This window comes from Puma concolor, chromosome C2 (assembly GCF_028749965.1).
Source record: "Puma concolor isolate L17-30 chromosome C2, mPumCon1.1.hap2, whole genome shotgun sequence".
Classification (NCBI taxonomy): domain Eukaryota; kingdom Metazoa; phylum Chordata; class Mammalia; order Carnivora; family Felidae; genus Puma; species Puma concolor.
In genome coordinates, this window is record NC_141675.1 from 151,718,476 (window position 1) to 151,743,658 (window position 25,183).

The following is a 25,183-nucleotide window of genomic DNA, read 5'->3' on the forward strand; positions in this document are numbered from 1 at the left end:
TCTGGTATGTTTTCCACTTGGGCTGAGACCGCCTCCCACCCCGGGCGGGGGCGGGGGGAGGCGTCTCTGTGGCACTGCTTGCTGCACACCTGTCCCCAGTGGGACCTCACTGCGGTGGCCGGGGGTGGGCCCAGCCCAGGGATGCGGTCAGGCTGACTCCAGGGCGGGATCCGGCGAGGCCGGAGGGGACTTCCTCACCGGCCCTGTCGTCCGTCTCCTTTGCCGTGCAGCAGTACAGCTCGTTCCAAATGGACAAACTGGAATGCGGCCAGCTGGGAAACTGGAGAGCCAGCCCCCCAGCGAACGCCCCGGCGCCCCCGGAACAGCAGCTCCATTCGGAAAGCAGCGACCTTTTGTACGCCCCGTCCTACAGCCTGCCTTTCTCCTACCATTACGGACACTTCCCTCTGGACTCTCACGTCTTCAGCAGCAAAAAGCCAATGTTGCCGGCCAAGTTCGGGCAGCCCCGAGGATCCCCGTGCGAGGTGGCACGCTTTTTCCTGAGCACGCTGCCAGCCGGTGGCGAATGCCAGTGGCATTATGCCAACCCCCTAGTGCCTAGCGGCCAGTCTCCAGCTAAAAACCTTTCTGAGCCGCCGGTGAACACTGCTCGGCACAGCCTCGTGCCAAACTACGAAGGTGGGTCATGTTTGCACGAGGGGAGGGGGCAGGACTGCGAACGGTGGCGGTGGGTGGCGAGCGGAAAAAGGATCCTCACGCTTTGGGCAAACTTCTCCTTTTTCTGCTCGGAAGTAGGGATTCCACGCTCTCCTGCTGGCAACGGGAGTCGCTTCGTGACAGGCTGGAAAGCTGGGCGACCGCGCCCGTGTGCCACACGTGGCACTGGTGACGGCATAAAGGGTGGAGGAAACCGGCGTTCAGCCACCCCCCCCCCCCAAAAGCTCCGGCCTCATTCGCTTCCCCAAGAGGGAGACAGTGGTTTTCAGGACCAGCTCCCATGTGCGGAGAATGCTCCAACCGCATTTATTTTAAAAGATTACTTTCCAGCCCGCCCCCAAATGAATCTGGGATCCTGTTGGCTTTCTTCCCATGCCAGTTTTCAAAGTGGGAAAAACAGTGGTGGAAATTCATGAGCTCAGAGACAGAAATGTCACTCACCAACCCGGGGCAAATGATGTAAGCACTCCGAGGACTCGGTTTCTTCATCTGTAAAATGGGATCGGAGGCCAGGTGACATGCCTACCCCAGGGCTGGGCACACGCTAGGTGCCTGCCCGCACTGCTGGTTCAACAACGGGAATGGCCCCTCCAGCAGCCTTCCTGGTGGCAGACAAGCAAACGTCCTCTGTGGATGTGCCACCGGCTTCCCCAGGCCCAGACAGTCTCCTGTTTGCTCGCTGAGCCAACCCCAGGCAGAGGGTAGGTGGGGATTGAGGGGTGGCTGCGACAGGTACGTTCCCGTTGCACGCAGACCTAACTACTGCTCGGGGTGTAGACCAAGATAGTACAAATTTCCTGCGGTGGCCACTAAATGCAGGGTAAACGTTATATGCCCCCAGCAACGAATCACCTGCTTAAAGAGGAGCGCTCTCTCAGGGCCCCCTCCTTTCCCCTCTTTCTCTCTTTGGAGGCAGGTAGGGCTCTGTTCCTCCCCAGCGGCTTTGGGAATCTCTTGTTCAGACCCAGTCTTTACAAGGCTGAGACCCGTCTTGTCCCTAATGTGAGACGAGGGATAGACCGTGGGAGAAAGCCAACTGTCTTGGAGATTACTAGGACACGTTTTTCAAAAGTGGGGAGCTTAGAAAAGAACACACCAGCCACTAGGGCAGCATGGTCCGCCTTTGGCCTGGGCCGGTCCTCGGAGCCGCCAGTGTCTCAGATTTGGAGAGACAGCCATCAGTGTATTGGGTCCCTTGAATAACCAAGGAAGGGATTTCCCCTGACAGCCAATGAAAGAAAGAGAAAGCTAGGCATCTTGATAACAGCTGAAGATATTATCCACTTGAGATTGACCTGAAAGAATTATTTTTTCTTGGTCTGTGGAAGTTGGCCAATGATATAACTAACACACAGTATTACATTTTTTTAAAAGTGGCTATTTTGAAAGCGAAAGAGGTTGATAACCACCTCGTTTATCACACACTTGGTAAAAAAAAGGACCAAAGGTGCTAATTTGGGGCAATTTGCGATCCACTTCCTTGTCTTTTTTGATATTAAAGGAAGACAAAGGTTGTCTTAAGGTAAAAAAAAAAAAAAAAAAAAAAGGAGCTAATTGATTGCAGGCATCTAGTTAGTGAGGGTGGTTATTACTTTAGTCATGACCCCTCTAAAGGGAGCAGGGTGATTACCACCCCACTCTCCCCACCGAGGGCTAAGGGGGAAAAAAAAAAAAAAAGAAAGAAAGCCTGTAAACCAACGCTGTCCAAGAAGGTAGCCAGCAGCCACGTGTGGCTCTTGGGCACTGAAATGCGGCTCCTAGCAGAATGAGAGGTGCTGCTGGGTAGGCCTGCACTTGGAAGGCAGGAACGAAGAATCAGATACCACAATCATTTAAAACTATTGATCCCACATTGAAATAACCTTTGGGACATGTGGCATTAAATTGAGCGCGCTGTTCACATGAATTCCACCTGTTCCTCTTCGCTCTTTAATGCGACCACCCGAACGCCGCCGCAGAGTGCAGCCTGCGACCGGACAGCGCGGGCGGGCCTGGGCGCGGAGGGGCAGGGGCCGGGCGGCTGCGGGGGCGGGGCGCGCTGCGGGTGGCCCAGAGGGTGGTGGCGGCGCCCGGGGCCCGCCGGGTTGGTGCCGCTTTGGGCGTGTCCCCTTCCTCCCCCCGCGCGGGCGTCTAACGTGTCGCCTGTCCCCGCAGCGCCCGCCGCCGCCGCAGCGCGCAGGTTCGGCGAGGACACCGCGCCGCCACCGCCGCCGCCGCCGAGCTTCCCGAGCTGCGGCCACTACCGCGAGGAGCCCGCGCTGGGCCCGGCCAAGGCCGCCCGCCAGGCCGCCAGGGACGGGGCGCGGCTGGCGCTGGCCCGCGCGGCGCCCGAGTGCTGCGCGCCGCCCGCCCCGGAGCCCCCGGGCGCGCCTGCGCAGCTGCCCTTCGTGCTGCTCAACTACCACCGCGTGCTGGCCCGGCGCGGGCCGCTGGGGGGCGCTGCGCCCGGCGCGCCCGCCCTCGCCTGCGGCCCCGGCGGCCCCGAGGCGGCGGCCGGCGCGCTGCGGCCCCGGCTCCCGGGCCCCGCCGCCGCCTCGCCGCCCGGCGCGCCGCTGCCGCACTACCTGGGCGCCTCGGTCATCATCACCAACGGCAGGTGACCTCGCGCAGGGCTGCCCGCAGGGAGAAGCCATAGGCCGGGCCCCGGGCTCCTGTTGTCCAGAGTGCAGCCGAGTTACGAGGGGCGGGCTGTATATGCACGGTTTAAATTAATTTATACAGAGACGACTATTTTAATAGAACTCCGCGGCCGGCTTCTAGATTTTTACGCAGATCCCGCAAACGCCGGTGCAGAGGACTGCGGCGCGCCCGCGGCGGGGGAGAAAGGCCCGCCAGACCTTTGTTCTCCAAGAGCCCGGTCCCGAAGGGGGCAGAGCTGAGCGTCCCCCGCGTCCCCCGCGCGACCTCCACCTGCCCCGTCTCCGGGGGCGGACTTGGTTTCCTCGCGTCGCCACCAGGCCCGCGCGCCTCGCCTCGTCCCCGATGCGCAGCAGCAATCCCACTGGGGACTGAAGGAGCTTCCGCTCCGGGGGAGCCTCCGCCGTAAAGACGAAAGCCCAACCCGATCCAGTCAGATACGCCAGGCGGTGGCCCACCCGGAGGAGGAGGCTCCAGAATTCAGAGCGCTCTTAGATTCTTAAGGCAGGATGTGATGATTTAAGCCCCAGGAATCGACAACTCTCATGTCTTTAAAAGTCATTCATGAGCCTCATGAAAAGTTGTTTTAATTTAAGCCTTTTTTTTTTTTTTCGGTACAAAAATCAGCAAGCCAAGACCAAGGGAGTGAATGAGCATGGGTGTGCTTTTACTTCCTCCTAACCTCTGTGAACTCTTGATACCGAGAATAGCACCTTCAGAGTATATTGAATAGGCATTAAATGCAAAAAATTATATATAGCCAGATATTTTCTGAGAATGACATGTGGATGATTTAGGTGCCCAAGGCGACTGGCTACCCCTGTCAGGTTTGATTACAAGGCGAAATCCCTCTGGTCCACCCAGACCTGTATTTCCCTAGGCTCGTGTTTGCTATAAGTAGTGCTAATAAAGTTAGTTAAATTGCATGTGCAATATGGAAAATTGTCAATGGACTGCGCCTTGTGGAAGAAAAGTCGCTAAAGGGATCTGATAAAAATGGTGCATACATTTTCTTTAGCATTTCCTGCCTTTTCTGCATAGCAAGAAAACTCCATGAACATGTCCTGTATGTAGGAGGTAAACAGAAATCCTTTTATAAAGCACCAGCAGTGTTTTTAAAAATAAACGTACATTCATTTTTGTCTTTTATGTTTCTGCTTCAAGACTTCACCATTTAAAAATCCTACCATGGCTCTGAAGTGGTTCGATGCATTGAACCACCGTCTTCTAATTTGCTTCACCCGATAAACACTCCATCATTTCGCTGTGTCAGAAACGGTTTTCTTCTAGGAAACTCTGCGCCTGAGCGGAAAGATGTTTCACAGAAGTCTTTAAGGCATCGTTCTAGAATCAAAGGGCACCTGTAACCAACTGTTCTCAAAATGTGAAATGATACTCTGCCGACCTGGTGTCACACTGAGTGAGGGTCCGCCTCCTTTCTGAGCAGGGTGTCAGTTGCCTCGTGGTGGGGGAGGGGGGGTGAAATTTGCAAATTTTGGAACACGTGTGGTGTGGCAAAGGGAATGAGTCAAAAGAAGCGAACGCCTACACCCCTGTCCTGCGCTTAGCTATACCTCATCAGCAGGTCTTTGTGCATACAGAAAATAAGCCACGGGGTAATTATTTTTTTATGCTCACAACCGTCCTAATTAAACCATGATTCCTGGAAGGAGCGGTTTTGAGGAGCGGGAGCGATCACCCGACGTTTCTCAATAAAGTACCGCAAAATGCATTTGTGTCTAACTTGTTGCGAACCATCGGGGGCCGTGTTTATGAGTAAATACAGATCATGAAGGCTTTCGAGCAGCTTAAGATCAAAGGTTGCGGTGAAAAAGATAAGACCGTTATAGATTCACAAATGATAACGTAAACAGGCTTAACAATGAGTGCGTGTGTGCTTGAAAAATAAAATGGGTACTAGGGAGAACGCCCTTGTCTACACAAACATCACGGTTTTCCTAGCCTAGAACGTGAAGGAAGATTCCTACGCAAGCCGGCTTTCAGGCGGCCAGCAGCTCAGTTTAAAGTGAACGGGAGTTACTATGGCAACCTAATATTGTTAGCCCATCTTTAAGAGTCTGCACATTTAAGCTGGGGGTATCGTTTCTTGACTTCGATGAGGCTCCGGCAGGGGAAGAGGAAGCATTTTAATAAATACGACTTTCACAAAAAGAAAACAAAAATTGTAGTGGGTTCCTAACACGTTGACGAAAAATGCCAGTTCACACGGATTTGAGAAAGAAACCCAGTTTAAGACTGGCTGGGCCCTCCAAGGGGCCTCCCAGGGAAAGGAATTCCTTTATGTTCATGGAAGCCCTTTCTAGAAAAGCCATTCCATTCATACCTTTGTAGAGAAGGGAACGGGGCTGCTTCAGGAGATCTGCAAGAGCGGTATTTTCCACTCCCTGGCCCCCCACCCCTTTGTCCTTTTTAAACAGTCCTAGGGCCAACCAAGCCTTTCCCCTTGGACCCTAAGGGTGGGAGAGGTTTACACGGTCAATGAATCCCGAACAAAGTCTACCCGAAGTTGTAATTTATTGTAACTGTAAGACAGTTAAGGTAGACTGTGGGGGCTGCTGCGATAAAATGACATAAAAAGGTTTTCAAACAAATGCCAGAAAATTACAGTCGTTTAAAATCGTAGTGCATCGCAACTCTTGGGCTATCGAAGATGCATTTATTCAAGCTGTTCCTAAACTTAAGTATGACATATAAAGTTGAAATCTTGGGGAAAAGCCTCAAAACAAAAGTCAAGCAGTTCTTACAAAAGAACAATTCTCCAAGAACAAAATTTGTTCTTCTATTAAATTTGTTGTCACATTAAATTTGTTTTTCAGTTTAAAAATTTATATTAAATTTCTTTCTCACCTGAGCTAAAAGGTTTTTGTTTTGTTTTGTTTTTGTTTTACTTTGGGTTTCATTCTTTGGAGTAATATTTCTCTTTTGTATGACACATTTGTCAAAAATAAATCAAAAACAACAAAGAGCACCCAGCTTCTTAATAACTTAGAAATACATACATACTCCTTACCATGTAAAACTATTTATTTTGTAAAAATGTTTAAATATGAATAAAAATGCTGGTAACCAAGAGTAGTTGCCTGTTTTTAAAAATGAAACTTGTGGTAAAAATAACAATGAGCCCAAACTGTACAGAAAACCTGAAAGTTTATTTTGGTAAGACTCGATTTTTATAGGCATTGGTTTAAAGTAATTACTTTTCAGAGATGATTCTTTGAAAAGGTAAAAATGGGAAGGTGTACGCTTTTAAACATTTTTGATGTGCATAGTAATTATGCAGGAATAAGGATTCTCCATTTTCTGCCCGTTAGGAGCAAACAGAGCTTCCAGAATGCAAGCTGAAAATGTCTCCCTGCTACATCCTGAAACTGCTGGGTGAGGCTGGCTTTTCTCCCGCTTCCCAGGTCAAGGGCAGGGGGAACCACAGAGGCCAGCCCCGTGGGTGTACGTGGGGGACTCGGGGACTGGAGGCTGCATACTACCCTCACCTGGGCCTGTGCACCCACCCATCACACACCCCTCATCGGCCCACTCATTCCCACATCGGGCAAAGTCTGCGGTAGCGACCCCCACGGAGTGTTTGAGACCAGACACGAATCCTTGGACTTTTTGCCCACACCCCCTGAATGCTGCCAGGAGGCCCAGCATCAAGGGGTGCTGCTTCGGCGGGGGCCACGAGTCCTAGGGAAAACTTCCTTGTGCGCATTCGGGGGTGCTTTTCCACGGCTTCCTCGGAAATCTGCCACCAGCCCGGAAGAGAGGCGGTCTGGTCTTTTACAAAACCAGGTAACATGCTCAATGCGCAGCCTCTACACGCGGGGGCCAATCAATGCGCAGCCTCTACACGCGGGGGCCAATCAATGTGCAGCCTCCACACGCGGGGGCCAATCAATGTGCAGCCTCCACACGCGGGGGCCAATCAAATGCCCGGAAAGCCCACGCCAATCCTGAGTTCAGTTACCATGTTTTCAAGATTATGAAGAAAATGCAAAGTTTCCGTTAAGACTTTAAAGCTACTTGAGATCAGAGATCGTCAGGTGCACAAAACGACCTCAAACCCAGGAGTGTCACGTAGCAAGTAAATAATTTCCCTAACGCTAATAGCTACAAGTAAAATGCTTTTATTCAGCTCTTCTATATGAAGCAGAATTTCAAAAGTCTTTGGTTCATCTGAGGCAAAATCGGGTTTACGGAAAACGTAGCATCTGCTTCAAGTCTACTTCGTGTCCCTCAAGGCGACTGGGTGACGACACGAGAAAGAACAGTCTTAAAAGCACAGAGGCAAAGTGGTCTATGCCCGGAACATCTCCATCTGCGCTGACATGGCCACACTTCATTAGTTTTAATTTACAGAAAGGAAATGAAATGATAACATTTTTTCCCCCAAAGCAGAACTATCTAGAATAGGACTTCAGCTAAAAACAAAACGTAGCATGTTTTTCATTAAAGAACCCCCCAAAGAAATTCAAACAGTAACAATGGCAGCTCTGAGAGAGGACTTGCCTTATATTACAAAGTTTGAGAAATGAAACTCGCAGCATCAGCGGGGAGATCTTTCCTCTTGATGATATTTTGCAGATGCCCTCTCAAGGGTGAGTTCATCTGGTGATTTTGGGGTGGTGTGGACTTTTATTTAAACTTGTCACTAATTCCAAAAGAAGACTTAGACACTTAGGAGAGAAGCATTTTTTTTTTTTTTTGACAAAATTCTAATTGAAGCCTTATTTGCAAAAATTACTTCTGAAGTTCTTTTAAAAGTTACAGTTCCAAAAACACATATTGGGTTGTTGTACTTAACTAAACATGCTATTTTTTCCCCCTTCCTATGGTGCTGGCTGTGCCTGGCTAAAGGTGGACACATTTTATACCGAAAACCGCAAGTTTTTGGAATTAGCCTAAGTAAAGCTGGATAAAGATAGTGCTAGTGTATAATAAAGGGATTCTGTTCAATGCTGAGAGCTCCATCAAGTTTTCTTTCCACTAATTTCAGTTGGGACTGGCAGGAAGAGAGAAAAGTGGACAAAAACTGGCCTTTTAAGGCTGAAAAGTAATGCGTGTGATTCACAAGTTCAACAGAGATAGGAGTTACATGGAAAGAGCATGGAGTACATCTGGAAATCACAAATGTATATCAAAAGGTTTCCTTTCTTTTGTTCTTCCATGGAGACTTTTAGGGCATCAGATCTTGAACATCTTCTTTTAAAGCTTCTCACACACGCACGCGCGCGCGCGCACACACACACACACACCCTCCCTCCCTCTTAGATGATGGGCGCTCAGTATCAGTTGTATTTCCTTTCTTAGCAATTTAGGAAAAGAGGGGTAAAAATTACGGCTTACAAATAAAACGCCATGTACTTCTGTTCTCTGTGCACCAAACCGTCTTTCAGGAATCCACCACATTTCAAAGTGAACCTACAACTGGCTTAAAAGCCCCAAAGCCTCCCTTGTGTGTGGTATGAATGCGTCTTCGTCTCCAGCTGTTAGGGCCCCATCATCCACCCCACATTCACACGAGGCCTAATCAACACTTTAAGGCTCTTGAACTTGATCCCATCACTTCAGGATATGCAGTAAATTCAAATTTATGAAAAGAGGGCTCATACATTAATGTCCAAGCAAGTAACTGATTTCCTCTCCAAGGTCACTGCAGCCTGCCAGTGACACCCATCTCTGCGGCCACTTAGGCACTGTGACTGGACCACAAACCAGTGGGTCCAGAGTAACCCTCAGAAATCTACCTTCTCTTTCCTTATGGACAAAAAATAAATAAATAAAACAACGAACTGCCAGTGTTCCTCTAGCAAAACACCTCCCTGGATGCTCATAAACAGTGTTACCAACCCTCTACCTCATTGCTGGTTTGGGCCTGGAAGCTTTTTTTTTATTTATTTTTTAATAGTCTGGGAGTGAAGGTCTCTGCTACTGGGGAAACATCTGAATTATTCCATTGCTGTTTCCAAATAAAAACTTGTGTTTTTTGTGTTTTTCTTCTGGGCCAATAAACACACATCCAAGCCCAAGAGGGGAGAAAGATTTCACACCTGTGGTAGTGCTTTATCTGAACTAGATCTTCTGCTACCCCCCAGAACATCTTCTGACACCAAGTCAAATGGCAACAGACAGAACAAAATTAAGGAATTAAGGAGGTTAATTGGAGGGAGAAAAAAAAAATCCGCCTACAACTCTAAATCCGTTTTCCAGCTCCTCGGGCTAGGAAAGGCAGCAGAAATTGAACCGGAATGTTCGATGCAGTGGCTCCGCCCGCCCTCCCACTGCCCAGCGGCCAGGACAGTGACCCCAGGCTCGGGCTACTGCTGTTTGGGGATGATGAGGTTTCTTAGCATGTCGAAGGAGTTGCCGTCTGGATGCACCGTCACGATCTCACCATCCTCCTGCTGAACCTGAAGGAACCCAGAGTCATCTAGGCCGACTATCCACACCTCCGGGCCCTCGAGGCCTCCCAGGCGGACCCGCTGGCCACTGTACATGAAGAAGAGCAGACAGTCACTGGGAAATGTCACGCAGTATCTGCAAGACAGGTGGTTAAGTACTTACCCATTGGGTAAAGGGTTCGGGAGGGCGGGGGGTGGGGTAGGATGCTCGGACTCTCACTGGTCCCTCATGAACTGTTTTCATAAACTACTAGCATAATCAGGTTGATGGCAATTCCAACAGAGTTCGGACTTTCTCCTCATTCTGCTCATCCGGAGGATGATGTGTACCTACTTCCTCACCCCCTAGCACTTCTAAGAACCACTGTGCAGCTCTAGGTTTTCTTGGCTTAGATTGGGGCCAAAGAAACTGAGCTGGGAAGCTAATTTTATAAAACAAAGCTGGGTGGCATCGCCTGCGAGTTAAACTCGCTCTAATGCTACTTTTAATCTTTTCCAAATGTACCTGCGGTGAGTTACATCCTTGTAAATAGTTTTTAAAATAGAGGATCCCTCCCCTCCCCCCGCCACTCATCTTTATTTGGAAGAAGTCTAAACCTGCAGAAAAGTTGAAAAAATAGTACAATGAACCTCAGATTCCCTCTTCGCTTATATTCACACCAACTGATAACATTTTCCATATTTGCTTTCTCTCTTCGTGCACACACATGCTTTTTTGCGGACGTTTAAAAATAAGTTGCAGGCATCATGACACTTTACACTTAAATACTTCAGCATGTACCTCCTAAGAACAATCTCCCACAAAACCAAAATACCATTATCACCCTCAAGAAGTCTAATCTTGGTATAATAACATCTAAAATATAGTTCATGTTTAAATTTCCCCATTGTCTCATCAATATTTTTTGTGGCTATTTCCTCCCATCCAGGATCTAATTATGAAACACATCTTGCATTTATTGTCATGCCTCTTTAGTCCTCTTTAATGTCAAACAAATCTCCCACCTTCTTCTTATTTTTTTGTGTTAGAGGACATTAACATTTTTGAAGCATAGAGGCCTGCTGATAGGTACCAGTGCCTCTCAGGCTTTGGGTGCGTGTGGATCCCCTGGAGCATTTGTTGAAACATGAATTGTGCTCGAGTGTTCGGCCAGCCTCAGAGTTTCTGATTTAGGAGGCCCAGGGTGGAACTTGAGAATAACCTGCATTTCTAACAAGTTTCCAGGTGAGGATGCTATTGACCCTGGGGGATCTTGCTTTGAAAACTGTTGATATCTAGAATGTTCTACGATTTAAATAAACATGCGGGAAAACTCTCCGGTGATGCTGTGTCCTTCTCGCTGCATCCCATCAGCAGCAGACCTGGGATGCCAGTTCGTCCTGGCATTGCTGATGGTAACTTGGCTCAAAATAGCGTCCGCCAGTTTTTTCTCCATCAGAAAGGGAGAAAATAGTTATCTAGACCTGTGCTCAGTTTCTTGTTTTAAGATAGTGAACTACTAATTGAATGAAGACATTTTAAAAGAGTGAAGACGGGCCAGCACTGACCTGTGTACCCAATACTTATAATAAAGGGGAAGAATGCCATTGGGCCCTTTGTCCTGAAACGTGTCGATCAGTTTCTCCAGCACGGTCACAGTTCTGGCGATGAGATCATCGGTCCTGAAGGGCTTCAGCTCTGCCCTGTGTTGCTTATTGTATTCTGTGACGAGATCATTGATGCATATGGTGGGGTTACTGTTACTCACGTTGAATCCACAGCCTGCAACAAAAGCAAACAGTTGAAAAACGCGAGCAGCTTCAACGTCCTGGGAGGATCACACATTCCTCTCAACCACCTGGAAGAAGTTACAGCCCGGATCCCCTGCCCCCTGCTTCCTTGTCCTCATTTCAAATTTATGATCTCTGGCCACTTAAAGAATGACTTATCTCTTTGGGACCGGTTTCCTTTTTTCATCCTTCCTTTATTATCCTTGTTCAAGCTGGGATCACCCCAACCTTACTGCAGACCGGTTGGGGTGAGAAAGGCAGATTCGATTCGATTAAACAGAAGCTATGAACGGGACCGAACTCCTTAGACTGGCCTCTGAAACGATCCTTCACGGGGTCGAGCCAAGAATCGTAGGTCTGCCCTGAGCCCAATATACAGTAAAATTTCTTGTTTCTTTTCCGACTTGAGTAACAGAACGCATGTCTGAAAATAAAGAATTTTATTCAGGTCTTAAGGAGTAAACTCTGGATTCAGAGATTTCAAACCTTGGTCATGGCATAAACCTAGAACACATCTTTTAATACTTTACCCTTGGAAGTCTCTGGTGCTAGGGTTACGCTGTTGGCAAGGGGCCAACCCATGTTCAGTGGCTCTTTTACAGGCTCCTAAACCACAGCTTCGGGAGAGCGAGTTACCAGCAGTGGGGTTTGAACAGGCTTGTCTCTGCTGTTACTTAATATCACCATCCTCTCCGGGAGAGTTGGAAGTCTTCAGAGAAGTCAAACCTCAGTTTTCAACAGGGCCCTGAATCAACCTCAAAGAGGTCTTCAATAAGAAATGAAATACGGCAAGAATGAAGCAGTGAGACTATCTTGTTTTCAGTGCCTCTGAGAAAAAATTCCCCAAGTACTCGCCTCAGATAGAATGGTGACATTTACAATAGCAGTATTCTTTGGTAAATGTTCGGAGCCATTTTCAGCGTGAAGGGAAAGACTGATTGGCCTCAGATTTTTTTTTTTTTAATATACTGGCTATTAAAATACAAAGCAATATAAATTACATCTGGAAACAAAAAACACATAACTACAGCAACAGGGACAGAATCAGCAGGTTTTCATTTGTTCATTCATTCGACAACACACACGGCATGGAGGGTGAGGCATTAGCGTATGTGTACACGGTCCTGAAAATCTCCGTTATATTCAGAAAATTCCAAGTCCTGGGGGAAATAGCAACACTGACTAGTGCCAACTTCGGCTACGCCTTTCTAAGGACCAGAGAGTGCCCTTGTTGGTGGCTCTGAATCTCCCCTCAAAGATGCCCCCCCTCCCCCCATCACCTCCCATGGCCTTAGGAATTTAACAAAAGCTATGAATTCTCCCCAGAGGAACATGTTCCCTTTCCTCCCCCGCCCCCAATGGCAGACTTCCTTAGCTCCCTGAGGCCATCCCCGGGCCCCATTGATACCTACGGGCCCTACTTCAGAACATCTACATCCAGCCTCATTAACACATTTAAAAATGGGAAGCAGAGCTTGGACGATAGGAAACAGTTTGGTAGCAGCGCCGGAAACAGAAGCTTTGCATCTTTTGGCTGGCAGTTCTGACACGTCGTCACGTGTTTTCTGTCCGGTACTAATTTTTGAATGTTGAGTTCTCCTGGACATTAGGGAGGAGCCGATGCTCGGAGGAACAGGAGCCTAAGAATTTCTGAAACTGTTTCTGAACCCACCTCCTCGCCTGATGCGGGTGCGCTGCGGGGAAGCGGGATTCTTCACCCCACCTTGACCAGCCTGGAGCTTCTTCCGAAGGTCCAAAAGAACACAACTCTTTCATGGCCTGGGAAGGTCCCATTAAGAATGCCAGACCACCAGGAGCCCCATCCTTGAAATTGACTTTCTTTTCTTATTACAAAACGGCATGTCAAATGTTTGTTTTCATCATTTCTAATTCAACAAGAAGCAGGCACGTGGAGAGGTGTAATAAAAAACCTGTTTGACGTGATACCAATTTGGTGGTTTCCATGGCCATAGACAGGAACGCTAAACCCCTTGGAAGGGCTTTCAACCAATCTGGCCTGTTTTGCATACATATTGTGTTCTGTAACTTAGGACTCAGAGAAAAAGTAATCCCATATGATAATCCACTCCCCCCAATGTAGCCATGTATAAACCATTTTTATTTTTGCTTTTATTAATCTAAAAATGTGGAGGAAAGGGCTTTAAAAGCTTACCAATAAGTATATAAAATGTTTCTCCCAAAAGCGTTGAGTTAACCAGAACTCCACCAAGCTTCATGAAGTCACTATAATAAATATCGTTGGGCCACTTCACTCGTAAGTTGATATCCTAAAGGAAAATCTGTGCGTTAAACAAGCAAGCACAGGACACAAAGGGAAAAGGAAGATAGGCAGGATGTTCTCGAATCTAATGGAACATGGGATCTCAACCTCTCTTCTGGTTCTGACAGCTAATCTTTGAGACAATCCAGTGTGAAAGGACCACCTTGGGGCTGGGAGAGACCTAAAGAACATATCTGGCATAAATTCTGGCATTTTCCCCGCACCCCAGCACTGTTCATTATCTCAGTACAGGCATATGTCTTCATCGTGCTTCACAGACACTGTGTGTTTTACACACTGAAGGCTGGCGGCAGCCCTGAGAGGAGCAAGCTGATCGATCAGTGCCACCATTTTCCAACAGCCCTTGCCCGCTTCGCGTCTCTGTGTCACAATTTGGGAATTCTCACAACATTTCGAACTTTTTCATTATTTGGTTATCATGGTGATCTGTGATCTCACAACTCACTGAAAGCTCAGATGATGGTTAGCATTTTTTAGCAATAAAATATATATTTTTAAGTTTTTCATTTATTTTGAGAGACAGAGAGAGGGAGAGGGAGAGAGAGAGAGAGAGAGAGAGAGAGAGAGAGAGAGAGAGAGCATGAGCAGGGGAGGGGCAGAGGGAGAATCCCAAGCAGACACTGGGCTGTCAGTGCAGGGCCTGATGCGGGGCTCAAACTCACAAACCATGAGCTCATGACCTGAGCCAAAACCAAGAGCTGGACTCTTAAGTGACTGAGACCCAGGCACTCTCTCAATAAAATATTTTTTAGTTAAGGCGTGTCCATTGCTTTTTTAGACCACAGTATAGTGCAAACGTAACTTACATGCACCGGGAAACCAAAATCCACCAGCAGTGAGCACCTACTGTGTGCTGGGTTGGGGGCAGGGAGAGAATAATGCTTCTGGGTTCTCTTCCCTTAAGGAGCTCATGCCCGAGAGAGAAAAGATGCCCTAAGTTAACCAATATCATAAAAGGTGGGTAGAAATGTTTCAAGGAGAATGCTACAGAGATGCAGGGTAGGAACACGGTTCACTGAATTATTACGGAAGGATCTCAAAACACTGCCGACAGTCAGCAGTTAACAGAAACGATTTGTTCTGTGGCTCACTGCGTCTCTACCCTGAAGCAACCCTGGGCGACCCTGCCTGAGCCCCGATCGCAGTGGAACGGTGCTGGTCACTGCCTTGAGCTGGGCCACCCAGACCCCCACCTCCTGCCGGGACTCTTAAGTGGGCACAGAGACCGGGTGAGACCCAGTGGGTGCTGGAGCTGCCAGGACTCCTGGGCCGGGGGTGGCAGCCAAGTTGTGCCACGTGTGGGGAGAAGAAGGAAATCGGGATATATGAGGCTGAAAGAAAGACACTCAGCAAATAAAACGGAAAGACTGCAGGGTAGCTGATGGCCTCTGATCCCACAGTGCTTTCGCTTCCTTCCCTGAGGGCCAGTACCACCCAGAGCCCCTTCTCAGCCCTAGTCCCTATGTTACTTACACCAGACCCCCAGGGGGTACTAGTTTTGTCCCTGTTTTACGAGGAAGAAACTGAAGCTGACAGAGACTGCCTGGGTGGCTGGCAGTTACACTCAGATGCAGCAGAGCTGGGATTCTTTTTCTCCCTCCCCCCCTCTCCCCTCCCTTTCCCTTCCCTCCCATTCCTTTTTTTCCTTCCTTCCTTCCTTTCTTCCTTCCTTCCTTCTCTCCCTCCCTCCCTCCCTCCTTCCTTCCTTCCTTCCTTCCTTCCTTCCTTCCTTCCTTCCTCCCTCCCTCCCTCCCTCCCTTCCTTTTAAATGTTAATTTACTTTTTTAAGAGACAGCTTGAGCACCAGCTGAGGTAGGGGCAGAGAGAGAGGGAGGGACACACAGAATCCCAAGCAGGCTCCAGGCTCTGAGCTGTCAGCACAGAGCCCGATGCAGGGCTTGAACTCACGAACCGTGAGATCATGACCTGAGCCGAAGTCAGATACTCCACTGACCAAGGCACTCAGGTGACCCCAAACCCAGGGCTTTCTGACACCAAGCCCCCAGGGAGCTTAATACTGTGCTACAGAGCCTGCTGCTTCCAAGAAATTTCCTTCTCTCCCTTCAACAAGGCCTTCTTTGCATCTCAGCCAGCGGAATACATTTCTGTTCTGCCCCGCAGGGCACTCTAGGCAGAGAGGAGAAATGCAAAAGCACAAAGGAACAAAAGCATAAAGAAGACGTGGGGATGAGCACCGGGACCTGTAACTGACAGGGAGGGAGCTTCATAATCCTTCGTGTCTAGAACAGGGATCTCCATGGCGGCCGGAGCAAGGGTGCCATTCTGCTACCCTGCCCCAGGGGACACTGGGCAATGCTGGAGACATCTCTGGTTGTCACAGCTTGAGGGAATCCCACTGGCACCTAGAGGGAGCAGCCAGAGACGCTGTCCCACCTCCTGCAGAGGAAGGCCTCCCACCTGAGATGTGGGGCCCAAATGTCAACAGTGCCAACGGTGAGAAACGCTGGTGTGGAAAATCTGTAGCTTGGAGACTTTGGCCGTGGTCACTCTCGCAGGTCCCCTTCTTTGTCCTCTCTCGCCTTCCCAGGCCCCCATGTACCCAACACGGTCCCTGCCCAAACTCGGCTCCTGCGGTAGGTGGGCAGCGGCTTTCTTCCGTGCTGGCCCCATTCCCGGGTTCCTGATTTACTTCACATGTTCAGGTCTAGTTGGTCAATGGCGGCTTACAGAACCGTGGCTTCTCCTGTGGGGAAACTATGGCATCTATTTCAACGAAGAGAAAGGCCGCGTGCTTATTTTTATACTATCTCAACCACGTATTCAAACAGCTGCCGCGGGCCTCCCGGGTACAAAGTGCTATGTTAGGCTCTTTGGGATCAAAATAAAACTACCCCTTCATCCACAGAGCTGGTTCCTTTACAGGAGATGGAACCAGAAGCACAAATAACACTGCTCCAGAGCGAGCCACGGGAGAAACCATAAAAGTGGCTCAGACCTTCCAAACACCAAAAGGTTAGAAGAGGGAGTTTGTAGCTAGAAGCTTCCGGGAATGGCATCGGAGCAGGGCCTCCCAGGGCAAACAGAACTTCCAGGTACAGGGAGGGGACAGGAGGGGACAGGAGGGGAAGGGAGGGGAGAGGAGGAGAGGGGAGGGGAGGGGAGGGGAGGGTGGAGGGCTACAGGCACCTGGCATGGCGGGGACCTCGCAAACAGAAGAAAACAGTGGGAGGGATGGTAGGCAGTGGATTGCAAGCTCTGGAAGGAGTAATGGGCATTTCCATGACACTCCCTCTGGTCCAGGGAGACAGGCACCATCTGTGTGCTGATGGTGACATCTGACCAAAGATGTAAGAAAGGCCAACTGTACGGAGCGCCTGGGTGGCTCAGTCAGTTAAGTGTCCGCCTTCAGCTCAGGTCATGATCTCACAGTTCGTGGGTTCGAGCCCCACATTGGGCTCTGTGCTGACAGCTCAGAGCCTGGAGCCTGCTTCCGATTCTGTGTCTCCCTCTCTCTGACCCTCCCCTGCTCACGCTGTTTCCCCCCGCCAAAAAATAAACATTAAAATTTTTATATAAAAAAAAGGCAAACTCTACGTAACTGGGGCCTATTTCAACCATCCTGGATTTGTACTGTGTAAGCTAAATGGACTCTGTTAAAAATAAATACTGAGGGGCGCCTGGGTGGCGCAGTCGGTTAAGCGTCCGACTTCAACCAGGTCAAGATCTCGCGGTCCGTGAGTTCGAGCCCCGCGTCGGGCTCTGGGCTGATGGCTCAGAGCCTGGAGCCTGTTTCCGATTCTGTGTCTCCCTCTCTCTCTGCCCCTCCCCCGTTCATGCTCTGTCTCTCTCTGTCCCAAAAATAAATAGACGTTGAAAAAAAAAATTAAAAGAAAAAATAAAAAAATAAATAAATAAATAAATAAATACGGAGAGGCACCTGAGTTGATCTCAGTCAGTTAAGCATCCTAATTGGGCTCAGGTCATGATCTCAGTTTGTAGGTTCAAGCCCTGTGTCAGGCTCTGCACTGACAGCATGGAGCCTACTTGGGATTCTCTCCCTCCCCCTTCTCTCTGCCCCTTCCTCACTTGCACTCTCTCTCTCTCAAAATAAATAAACTGTAAAAAAAACTCTTTTTTAAATAAATAAATCCTGAGAAAGTAAATCCTAAAAGTTCTTATCACAAGGGGAAAAAAATGTTTTCTAGGAACTATAGGAGGTGATGGGTGTTAAGTTCCTGTGGTAACCACTTCACAAGTAGGTCAGGTCATTGTACTGTGCGCCTCAAACTTACATGGTCAATTCTATCTCAGTAAAAACTGAAAATGAAATAACGGAAGAATACATCCAACCCCAAACCAAAGTCACATCACACAGGTGAGACTGGGCTGCGTCACTACAGAAACAGGACAGAAGGAGGAGCGTGAGGGACAACACCCATCAGGTGTGCTGTTGAGGGCGGGCTGCCCACCTCACATCCCGCTGCCCCCAGCCCTTCCCGTAAGGCAGGCACTCAAAGAATGCTCGCTAAGTTAACAGGTGAGGCTACAAGGTCAAAATCAAAGCCAAGAAAAAGCTAACCAGGCTAATTTAAAATTTAAATTTTCATTTATTTTCCTAAGACCAACAAACCTGTTGCTAGGGTTAAAAATACCGCCTCCCCCCCCCCCCCGCCCCACCCCCCGACCTCCCAACAGAACTTTATCTTCTCAACTGCCTTCTACGAGGGGGTAGACGTCTGGCTCAGGGGGCTGCAGGCTGAACCTGTGAAGGTTGCGGGGAATCCTGCTGGCACCTAGTGGGAGCAGCCAGAGATGCCGTCCCACCTCCTGCAGAGGAAGGCCTCCCACCTGAGATGTGGGGCCCAAATGTCAACAGTGCCGACGGCGAGAAACGCTGGTGTGGAAAATCTGTAGCTTAAGCCCAAGCCCTTCAGATACAGACAGCAAGTGTGCTGAATTCCTGGTAATAAATGTCATATTTCAGTGTGCATGCCTGGGACTTCAGTGTGCATGCCTGGGAAACACATACCCCAGCCCTACACACAGTGACCACATTAGAGGGGGTTAAGGGGCGCTGGCGATGATGGCTTCCCTGTTGAACATGAGGACAGGCCCCACTGAAAGTCATGATCTTAGCCTCTATAATAATTGTTTTCAGCCTGACATAAGAGCTGTAGGTGGGAGGGAGCCTGGGGATGAACGCCCTTGAAAAAAAATTTTTTTTAAGTTTATTTTAGAGAGACAGACAGACAGACACAAGCAGGGAAATGGCAGAGAGAGAAGGAGACACAGAATCCGAAGCCGGATCCAGGCTCCGAGCTGTCAGCACAGAGCCCGATGAGGGGCTCGAATTCAAGAACCGTGAGATCATGACCTGAGACGAAGTGGGATGTTTAATGGACTGAGCCACCTAGGTGCCCTGGGAACTCCCTTTTTACACTCATGTGAAATTCTTCCAGGAACACTGAGGAAGAGGATATACAGTGACTGTGTGCACTGGTCTCTTGTCTCCTTAATAAGTGACACTAAAGTATCCAATGGTAATGACGAAGCAGGCACCCCTGCCATAGAGCTGGGAGCAACACCCCAAAATGAACCTGCACGTTAAACCTGGGCGGCCACAGACAAAGGATTGCTCTGCCCAACAGTGACTGTGCAAAATGAAGGTGGGAAATGAGAAGGTTGTTTAGGTCTATAAAATAAGGCTTTTCACCAGAAAACACAAGTGGCCCATCCCGTCCAATGGGCTTCAATTAAAGGAAAAAATAAATAAAAAGAGGTTTGCCCTAAGATACTTGATAAATTGGACAACAGCACAGAAAGGAAACTCTGGGAAAGAAACACATCTGGCGAGCCTCACGCCGCTGTAAAAGCTGCTGGTGCTTTCCAAACTCTCAAAGCTCCAAGAACACTCTGTTGCCCAGCTTTGCAAAGAGCAGTCTGCAACTCTATATGCAGCTATCGTCCGGACACATCCTCCATATACCGACTTTATCAGCTGGGATGTACGCGCAGGGCGGGGATGTTAGACAGAGGAGCTGCACGTACCTGGTACTCAGGAATGGACCTTACCGCCTCCACAACGGCCAGGGACATCAGATGCTGGACAAATGGGATCCTCTGTCCCAGCTGGGACCTCAGCGGGATGGAGACGAGCAGGGTGGACACGGCGCATCCCATGGGGCTCAGCCAAGCATTCGATCCCCGCCCTGGAACACAGGCCCCATCAGGAAAGTGGCCACGTTGCCATGCGAACAGAGTCAGATGCACACAGCGGCAGCAAATGGGCCGAGCAGCCACGTGCGCAATCAACCCAGACTGATTACGATGCTTGGAGATTCTAGGGTTAACTCCAGAACAGAGAAGCTTTTTAAAATCTGATGCTGTGTTGCTGAACAAGTTTCTGATAAGTAGCAGAATGTTCAGCCTCAGTGAGCATATCATTTAGGCTTTGATGATTCAAAGTCTTACAGTGTCTGAACGTGACTGTCAGCTTAATTTTCTCCATACGGCCATGCAGGCAAAAACAGAAACAGTGGGGAAAATGAGCCGCGTGTGTCCTGTCCAGGAGAAGTCCTGGGAGCCACATTTTAGAAGTGACCCATATTGTGGTGATAGTCTCACAACCTGTGAACATATTTAAAAAAACCCAAAATTGTACACTTTAAATGAGGGAACTGTATGGCATGTGAATTACATCTCACTGTTATAAGGGGGGGAAAAGGAAGTTGAATTTAAAAAGTAAGCCCTAGCATTAACTCTCTGAACTATTTTTTCCTAAAACAGAAGCCAAGAAAATAAAGTGATCAAAATGAGAGGTATAATCAAAGTCCTTCTATGTCCTTTATTTAAACCACCATATTGAGCCCCCCGGCTTTGGATAAAATGAATTTTCTCTTTGAGTTATGTTCAAAAGACATATTCAAAGGAAAGAAGTGGGAAACAGTGGATTTATTTCATTGCTCCTTCTGAGAAAGGCGTAAGGAGCCTCTCTTGAGAGTTACAAGCACGTTTGGGTTGGCCTGGCGCTGTCTGGAGCAGGGGCGAGGGCCAAGTGCCTCCTGCATGACCACCGAGCATGGAATCTGCTTGTGGTTGGACCCCAAGTGGATTCTGGGAGGATGCGGGCTCTGGTTTCCGAGGGTCAGCAGGTGGCGGAAGCTCTGAGCAGCCCTTGGCTTCTCTGTGATCACTCTGTGAACGGGCATTGACCACTGATCAAGCGCCCGCTGCATGGAATTTCCAGGGCAGCCGGGGTGGGGGCTGGCAGACGGAAGGCCTCCCCTGTGTGACACTCAATAGGGACACAGAAGGCACCTCCCAGAGAACCTTCAGGCAAATAAATGTCTCTATAACACAGTCATGATTCACACACTGCAATGCCTAGAATGTGTCAGAAAGAGGAATTTACAAGATGTAGATGACTGAATGTTAAAACCATCCCCAGGGGCGCCTGGGTGGCTCAGTCGGTCAAGCGTCTGACTTCCACTCAGGTCATGATCTGGCAGTCTGTGAGTTCCAGCCCTCTGTCGGGCTCTGTGCTGACACTCAGAGCCTGAAGCCTGCTTGGAAGTCTGTGTCTCCTTCTCTCTCTGCCCCACCCCTTCTCACACTCCCTCAAAAATAAATAAACAAACAAACAAAAATTCCCAGTAGAACATCCAGTGATTAATAACCATCTCAGTTTGAGACAATGCTTTTAATTGTACCAAAAGGCTCAATCTTCTGATCAATTTCCCGCCCTCTTCCTCCATTTTAGGGGGTGTGAACACAAGCACTTCTAATGTGCGTCTCCTCCACAATCAGCACACACGATCCATTGGCAATCTGGACACAGGAGTCACAGATTTTAGAAAACAAAACAGCAGAAACGATAACAAAAGATGACTGACCTTTGCCCTGTGTTTGGCGGACTGCGATGGCTATTAACCCCATTTCCTGCGGGATCTCAAACATCAACCTGCAAACGGTGGGAAAGACTGGTCAGCCAGAACGGGGACATGATAGGGCAGCCCACAGCTCACACACAAGGAGGGACCCTGTTGGCACTCATTTGCGAGCATGTGGGGGAAGAAAGGGCCATTTTCCAGGTCTCGAGGGATAATGACCCCCTTCCCAGCCTCTGCAGTGGGAACAAGGAAGAGCCAAGAAAACACCATTTAATCAAACAAGATTGGGGTGGGGAAAGGCTATGTACCTGCCTGAGCTCTTAGTTTATTTAAGACATTGCTCGATTCTATTTCTTCGGAATATCCTACCAAGTTCTTTCTTCCCCACTCTGATGTGGTGTCCCTTCTTTGGGTGACAACTAGCAGTTCCTGACATTTGTTTCTACTTACGGTGCGTTTCTGTCCGAACACTAGAACATAATCATAACAGAAGTTTCTGATTATTCAGAAAACCAATATGGTGGCAATAAAGCCGTTTAAAAGATACACTATCCCCTGAGAACTAATTATGTTTTAACTATAGTAAATAAATCTACACCTTCTGAGAACTCCGGAGAACCTTGGATCATTTTAGGCTTGAGTTCTGCTTTTAAAATGGTTTCATTTAAAAGAATACAAACTTCCCTTTGGGGATAGGTAGAAAAGTGCCTTATATCTCCACCAAATGAGTCAATATTAACCTTTTTTTCCCCCAGAAAAGGAAAGGAGGAAAAAAAAAAATCCCTCACACTGAGAATTTCCTCCCAGCCACTTTCTACATATTTTAACTCTGCGTGAGGAAGACTTTCCTCTGCATTCCCAGGAGTTGCTGACCAGGTACCGAGTGGGCAAGGCTCATGGTAGAATTTATTAAACCAAGCAAAAATCAGGTTTGCCCACTGCGGGTGCAGCTGCTGGCTCTGTGAAGTACTTTTGGGAGAGGGAAGAGGTGAGAGGAGGGATGATGGAGAGATGGTATTTGTATGAAGTTTCCAATAATAGTTTCCAAGGTTCCATAGCACCCTGCTCCCCAGTTGCTGAGGAGAAAGGGCCCTGAAGAAAGACCACGATCGGGGCTCAGGGAAGGGGGTGGGCCTCCACAGATGGTAAGAGAAGAAACACACTTAAAAGTGTAGAGAAACGGCACAGTGTCTCTCTGTGCACCATGGCCGGCAGACTTTGGCATTGATGCGCACGGACCCCAGTAGCAAGGGGCCCGGAAAACCCCTTTTCCTTGCTAAGAAGAGCCTGGCCACACCGGGTGGGGGCTGGCTGGTCTGACAGGCACAGGGCACTCCCAGAGAGCAGGCGGCCTGCGTCGACGTGCCAAGCCCACCTTCCATCTTACATGAAACACAGCTCCAGAAGTATTTCTCTTGGACACCATGAATAACCCATTGAGACCAACTGTTCCTATGCAATGTTGGGCTCCAAGAATAAAGCGTCCTTTTCTTGGGTCGGACCAGCGGAAAACAGAGAAGGGATCTCTGTCCATGCAGGGAGGTAACACTGTCTTCTCAGGACTTCACGCTTTCCAGAAAGTTCCGGCAACCCCTCACCGAGGCTCCAAAGGCCACAGGTTCTGGTGGCGGTGGGGGGCAGCTAACAACCTTTTCTAGGGGAGTAGGCGGGGGGGATGATTTAGCACGCTGTGAGCAGACTGCAAAAGCTCTCTCAATGGCAGGCAATCTAGGATGTTCTTTAAATAAACATGTAGACAGAACACGGTCCTGTCGATAGCCAGTGCTGGTGATGGTGGAATTAGGCGAGGGGGTGGGGGAGGTTTAGAAACCAAACACAGACTTCTAGAACAAAGAGAAATGATTAAGGGAACATATGCACTCAACTGCTGGAGGTTTGGCAGCAGTTAACAGGGCATATTGATGAGAAGACGGAGTTTGTGCAGCTGAAGGCCAGGAGGAAATTCTGCAAGAGGGAGACAACGAGGGAAGGAGGTAATACGCGGTCTGAGACAACCAGGGGCCGCCAGATTTATTTGTGCTATCTGAGATAACTCTGGGGGCCAAACCACACGACTTACGGTCAACAAAGAAGCATTTATGAACTTCGCGAATTTTGCATTTCAGAAAATGAAGCCGCTAGGGTTTGCTTTAGCAGAAAGGAGGCACCATAAATGCATTTCCATCCTGAGTTGATGATGTTCTCACAAAAGGAAACAGAGAAAGAAAGAAAAAAAAAAAAAGGATGAGGTTACATAATGATTATGCCCCTGCTGCTGTATATTTTCTGTCCTTGTTTGCGAAGGCTGTGGAATAAAAGGTTTCTGTGAGTGGTAGCTGAATGCACTCACTTCGGTACTGACGGGGCATGCCGGAAAAGCGCTTTGTTTTTCTACTCTTCTCTGGAGTCTCCAACATCCAGACCTCAAAAGGCCACTTTGCAAATGTGACCACTTCGGTTCCTAAGGACATCACAGCACCTCGTGGGTGCTCGGCCAACGGGAATGTCCCGAATTTCACCGTTGGAATGAAGCTTCAATAATTAAGACTGATCTAGAGGACAGGCCGGTATGAACCTGTGTGAAAATCCTTAAGGAATAAAAATTAAATTAAATTCAGACCCATTCAATCCATTTTGGGGATTCAAACCTAAGGAAACAGTCAGTCCACATTCACCAAGAGCTATACAACTGTGGGAATAGCCCATGTGTTCAATAGGGAAATGTTGAGTACACTGTGGTACATGAAGTCAATGGAATAACTCCCATTAAATAGGGTGGTTATGAAGAGTATGTGGCAACATGAAAGAAATGCTTACAACACGCCGCTAAATAAAAAAGCAGTATACAGGGGCACCTGGGTGGCTCAGTCAGTTAAGCCTCTGACTCTTGATTTCGGCTCAGGTCATGATCCCATGGTTTGTGAGGCTGAGCCCCATGTCGGACTTTGTGCTCACAACACAGAGCTTTCTTGTGATTCTCTTCTCCCTCTCTCTCTGCCGCTCCCCAGCTTGAGCACATGCTTACACACTTGCTCTCTCTCTCAAAATAAATAAAAACTTGAAAAAGCAGTATACAAAAACCTACATATACTTTTATTCCAACTATGTAAAATTCATAGAAAACGGAGTGAGATTTATTCAGGCTTTATTACTTATTAGGCATTATAGGATGATTTTTTATTTTAAAACTTTCCTTTAAGATGACTGGTTACCTTTAAAAATTATGCTGAAATTTGGCGCACTTGGGTGGCTCAATTGGTTAAGCATCTGACTTATACTCAGGTCATGATCTCACTGCTTGTGGGTTCGAGCCCTACGTCAGGCTCTGCGCTGACAGCTCAGAGCCTGGAGCCTGCTTTGGATTCTGTGTTTCCCTCTCTCTCTGCCCCTCCCCCGCTCATGCTCTGTCTCTCTCTCTCAAGAATAAACATTAAAAAAATTATGCTGAAAAATTCTGGCAAAAAAAGCATGGCTTTTATGTTTAGATATAATATTTGTAATTAATTCCTCATCAATATTTCCAAGAAAAG

General features: G+C 48.5%; 2 protein-coding genes across 7 annotated transcripts in view; one reads left to right on the top strand and one right to left on the bottom strand.

Moving 5' to 3' along the window:
- Positions 1–6,406, top strand: part of SIM2 (SIM bHLH transcription factor 2) — a 55,996-nt gene extending 49,590 nt beyond the window's left edge. Inside the window, exons 10-11 of the mRNA XM_086675954.1 lie at positions 231–639; positions 2,833–6,406. Of these exons, the coding sequence (XP_086532080.1) occupies positions 231–639; positions 2,833–3,278 (855 nt within the window). The 3' untranslated portion in view covers positions 3,279–6,406. The remainder of the gene's footprint in view (positions 1–230; positions 640–2,832) is intronic.
- A 58-nt stretch (positions 6,407–6,464) lies between these two features.
- HLCS (holocarboxylase synthetase) overlaps positions 6,465–25,183 on the bottom strand; it is a 231,872-nt gene continuing 213,153 nt past the window's right edge. For 5 of the 6 annotated variants that reach the window (XM_086675952.1, XM_086675953.1, XM_086675951.1 and 2 more), the window contains 5 exons: positions 21,657–21,724; positions 19,813–19,973; positions 13,675–13,789; positions 11,280–11,493; positions 6,465–9,819 (listed from right to left, as the gene is read on the bottom strand). In XM_086675952.1, the coding sequence (XP_086532078.1) occupies positions 9,648–9,819; positions 11,280–11,493; positions 13,675–13,789; positions 19,813–19,973; positions 21,657–21,724 (730 nt within the window). In that variant the 3' untranslated portion in view covers positions 6,465–9,647. The remainder of the gene's footprint in view (positions 9,820–11,279; positions 11,494–13,674; positions 13,790–19,812; positions 19,974–21,656; positions 21,725–25,183) is intronic. The other variant, XR_015240443.1, reaches the window with a different exon arrangement.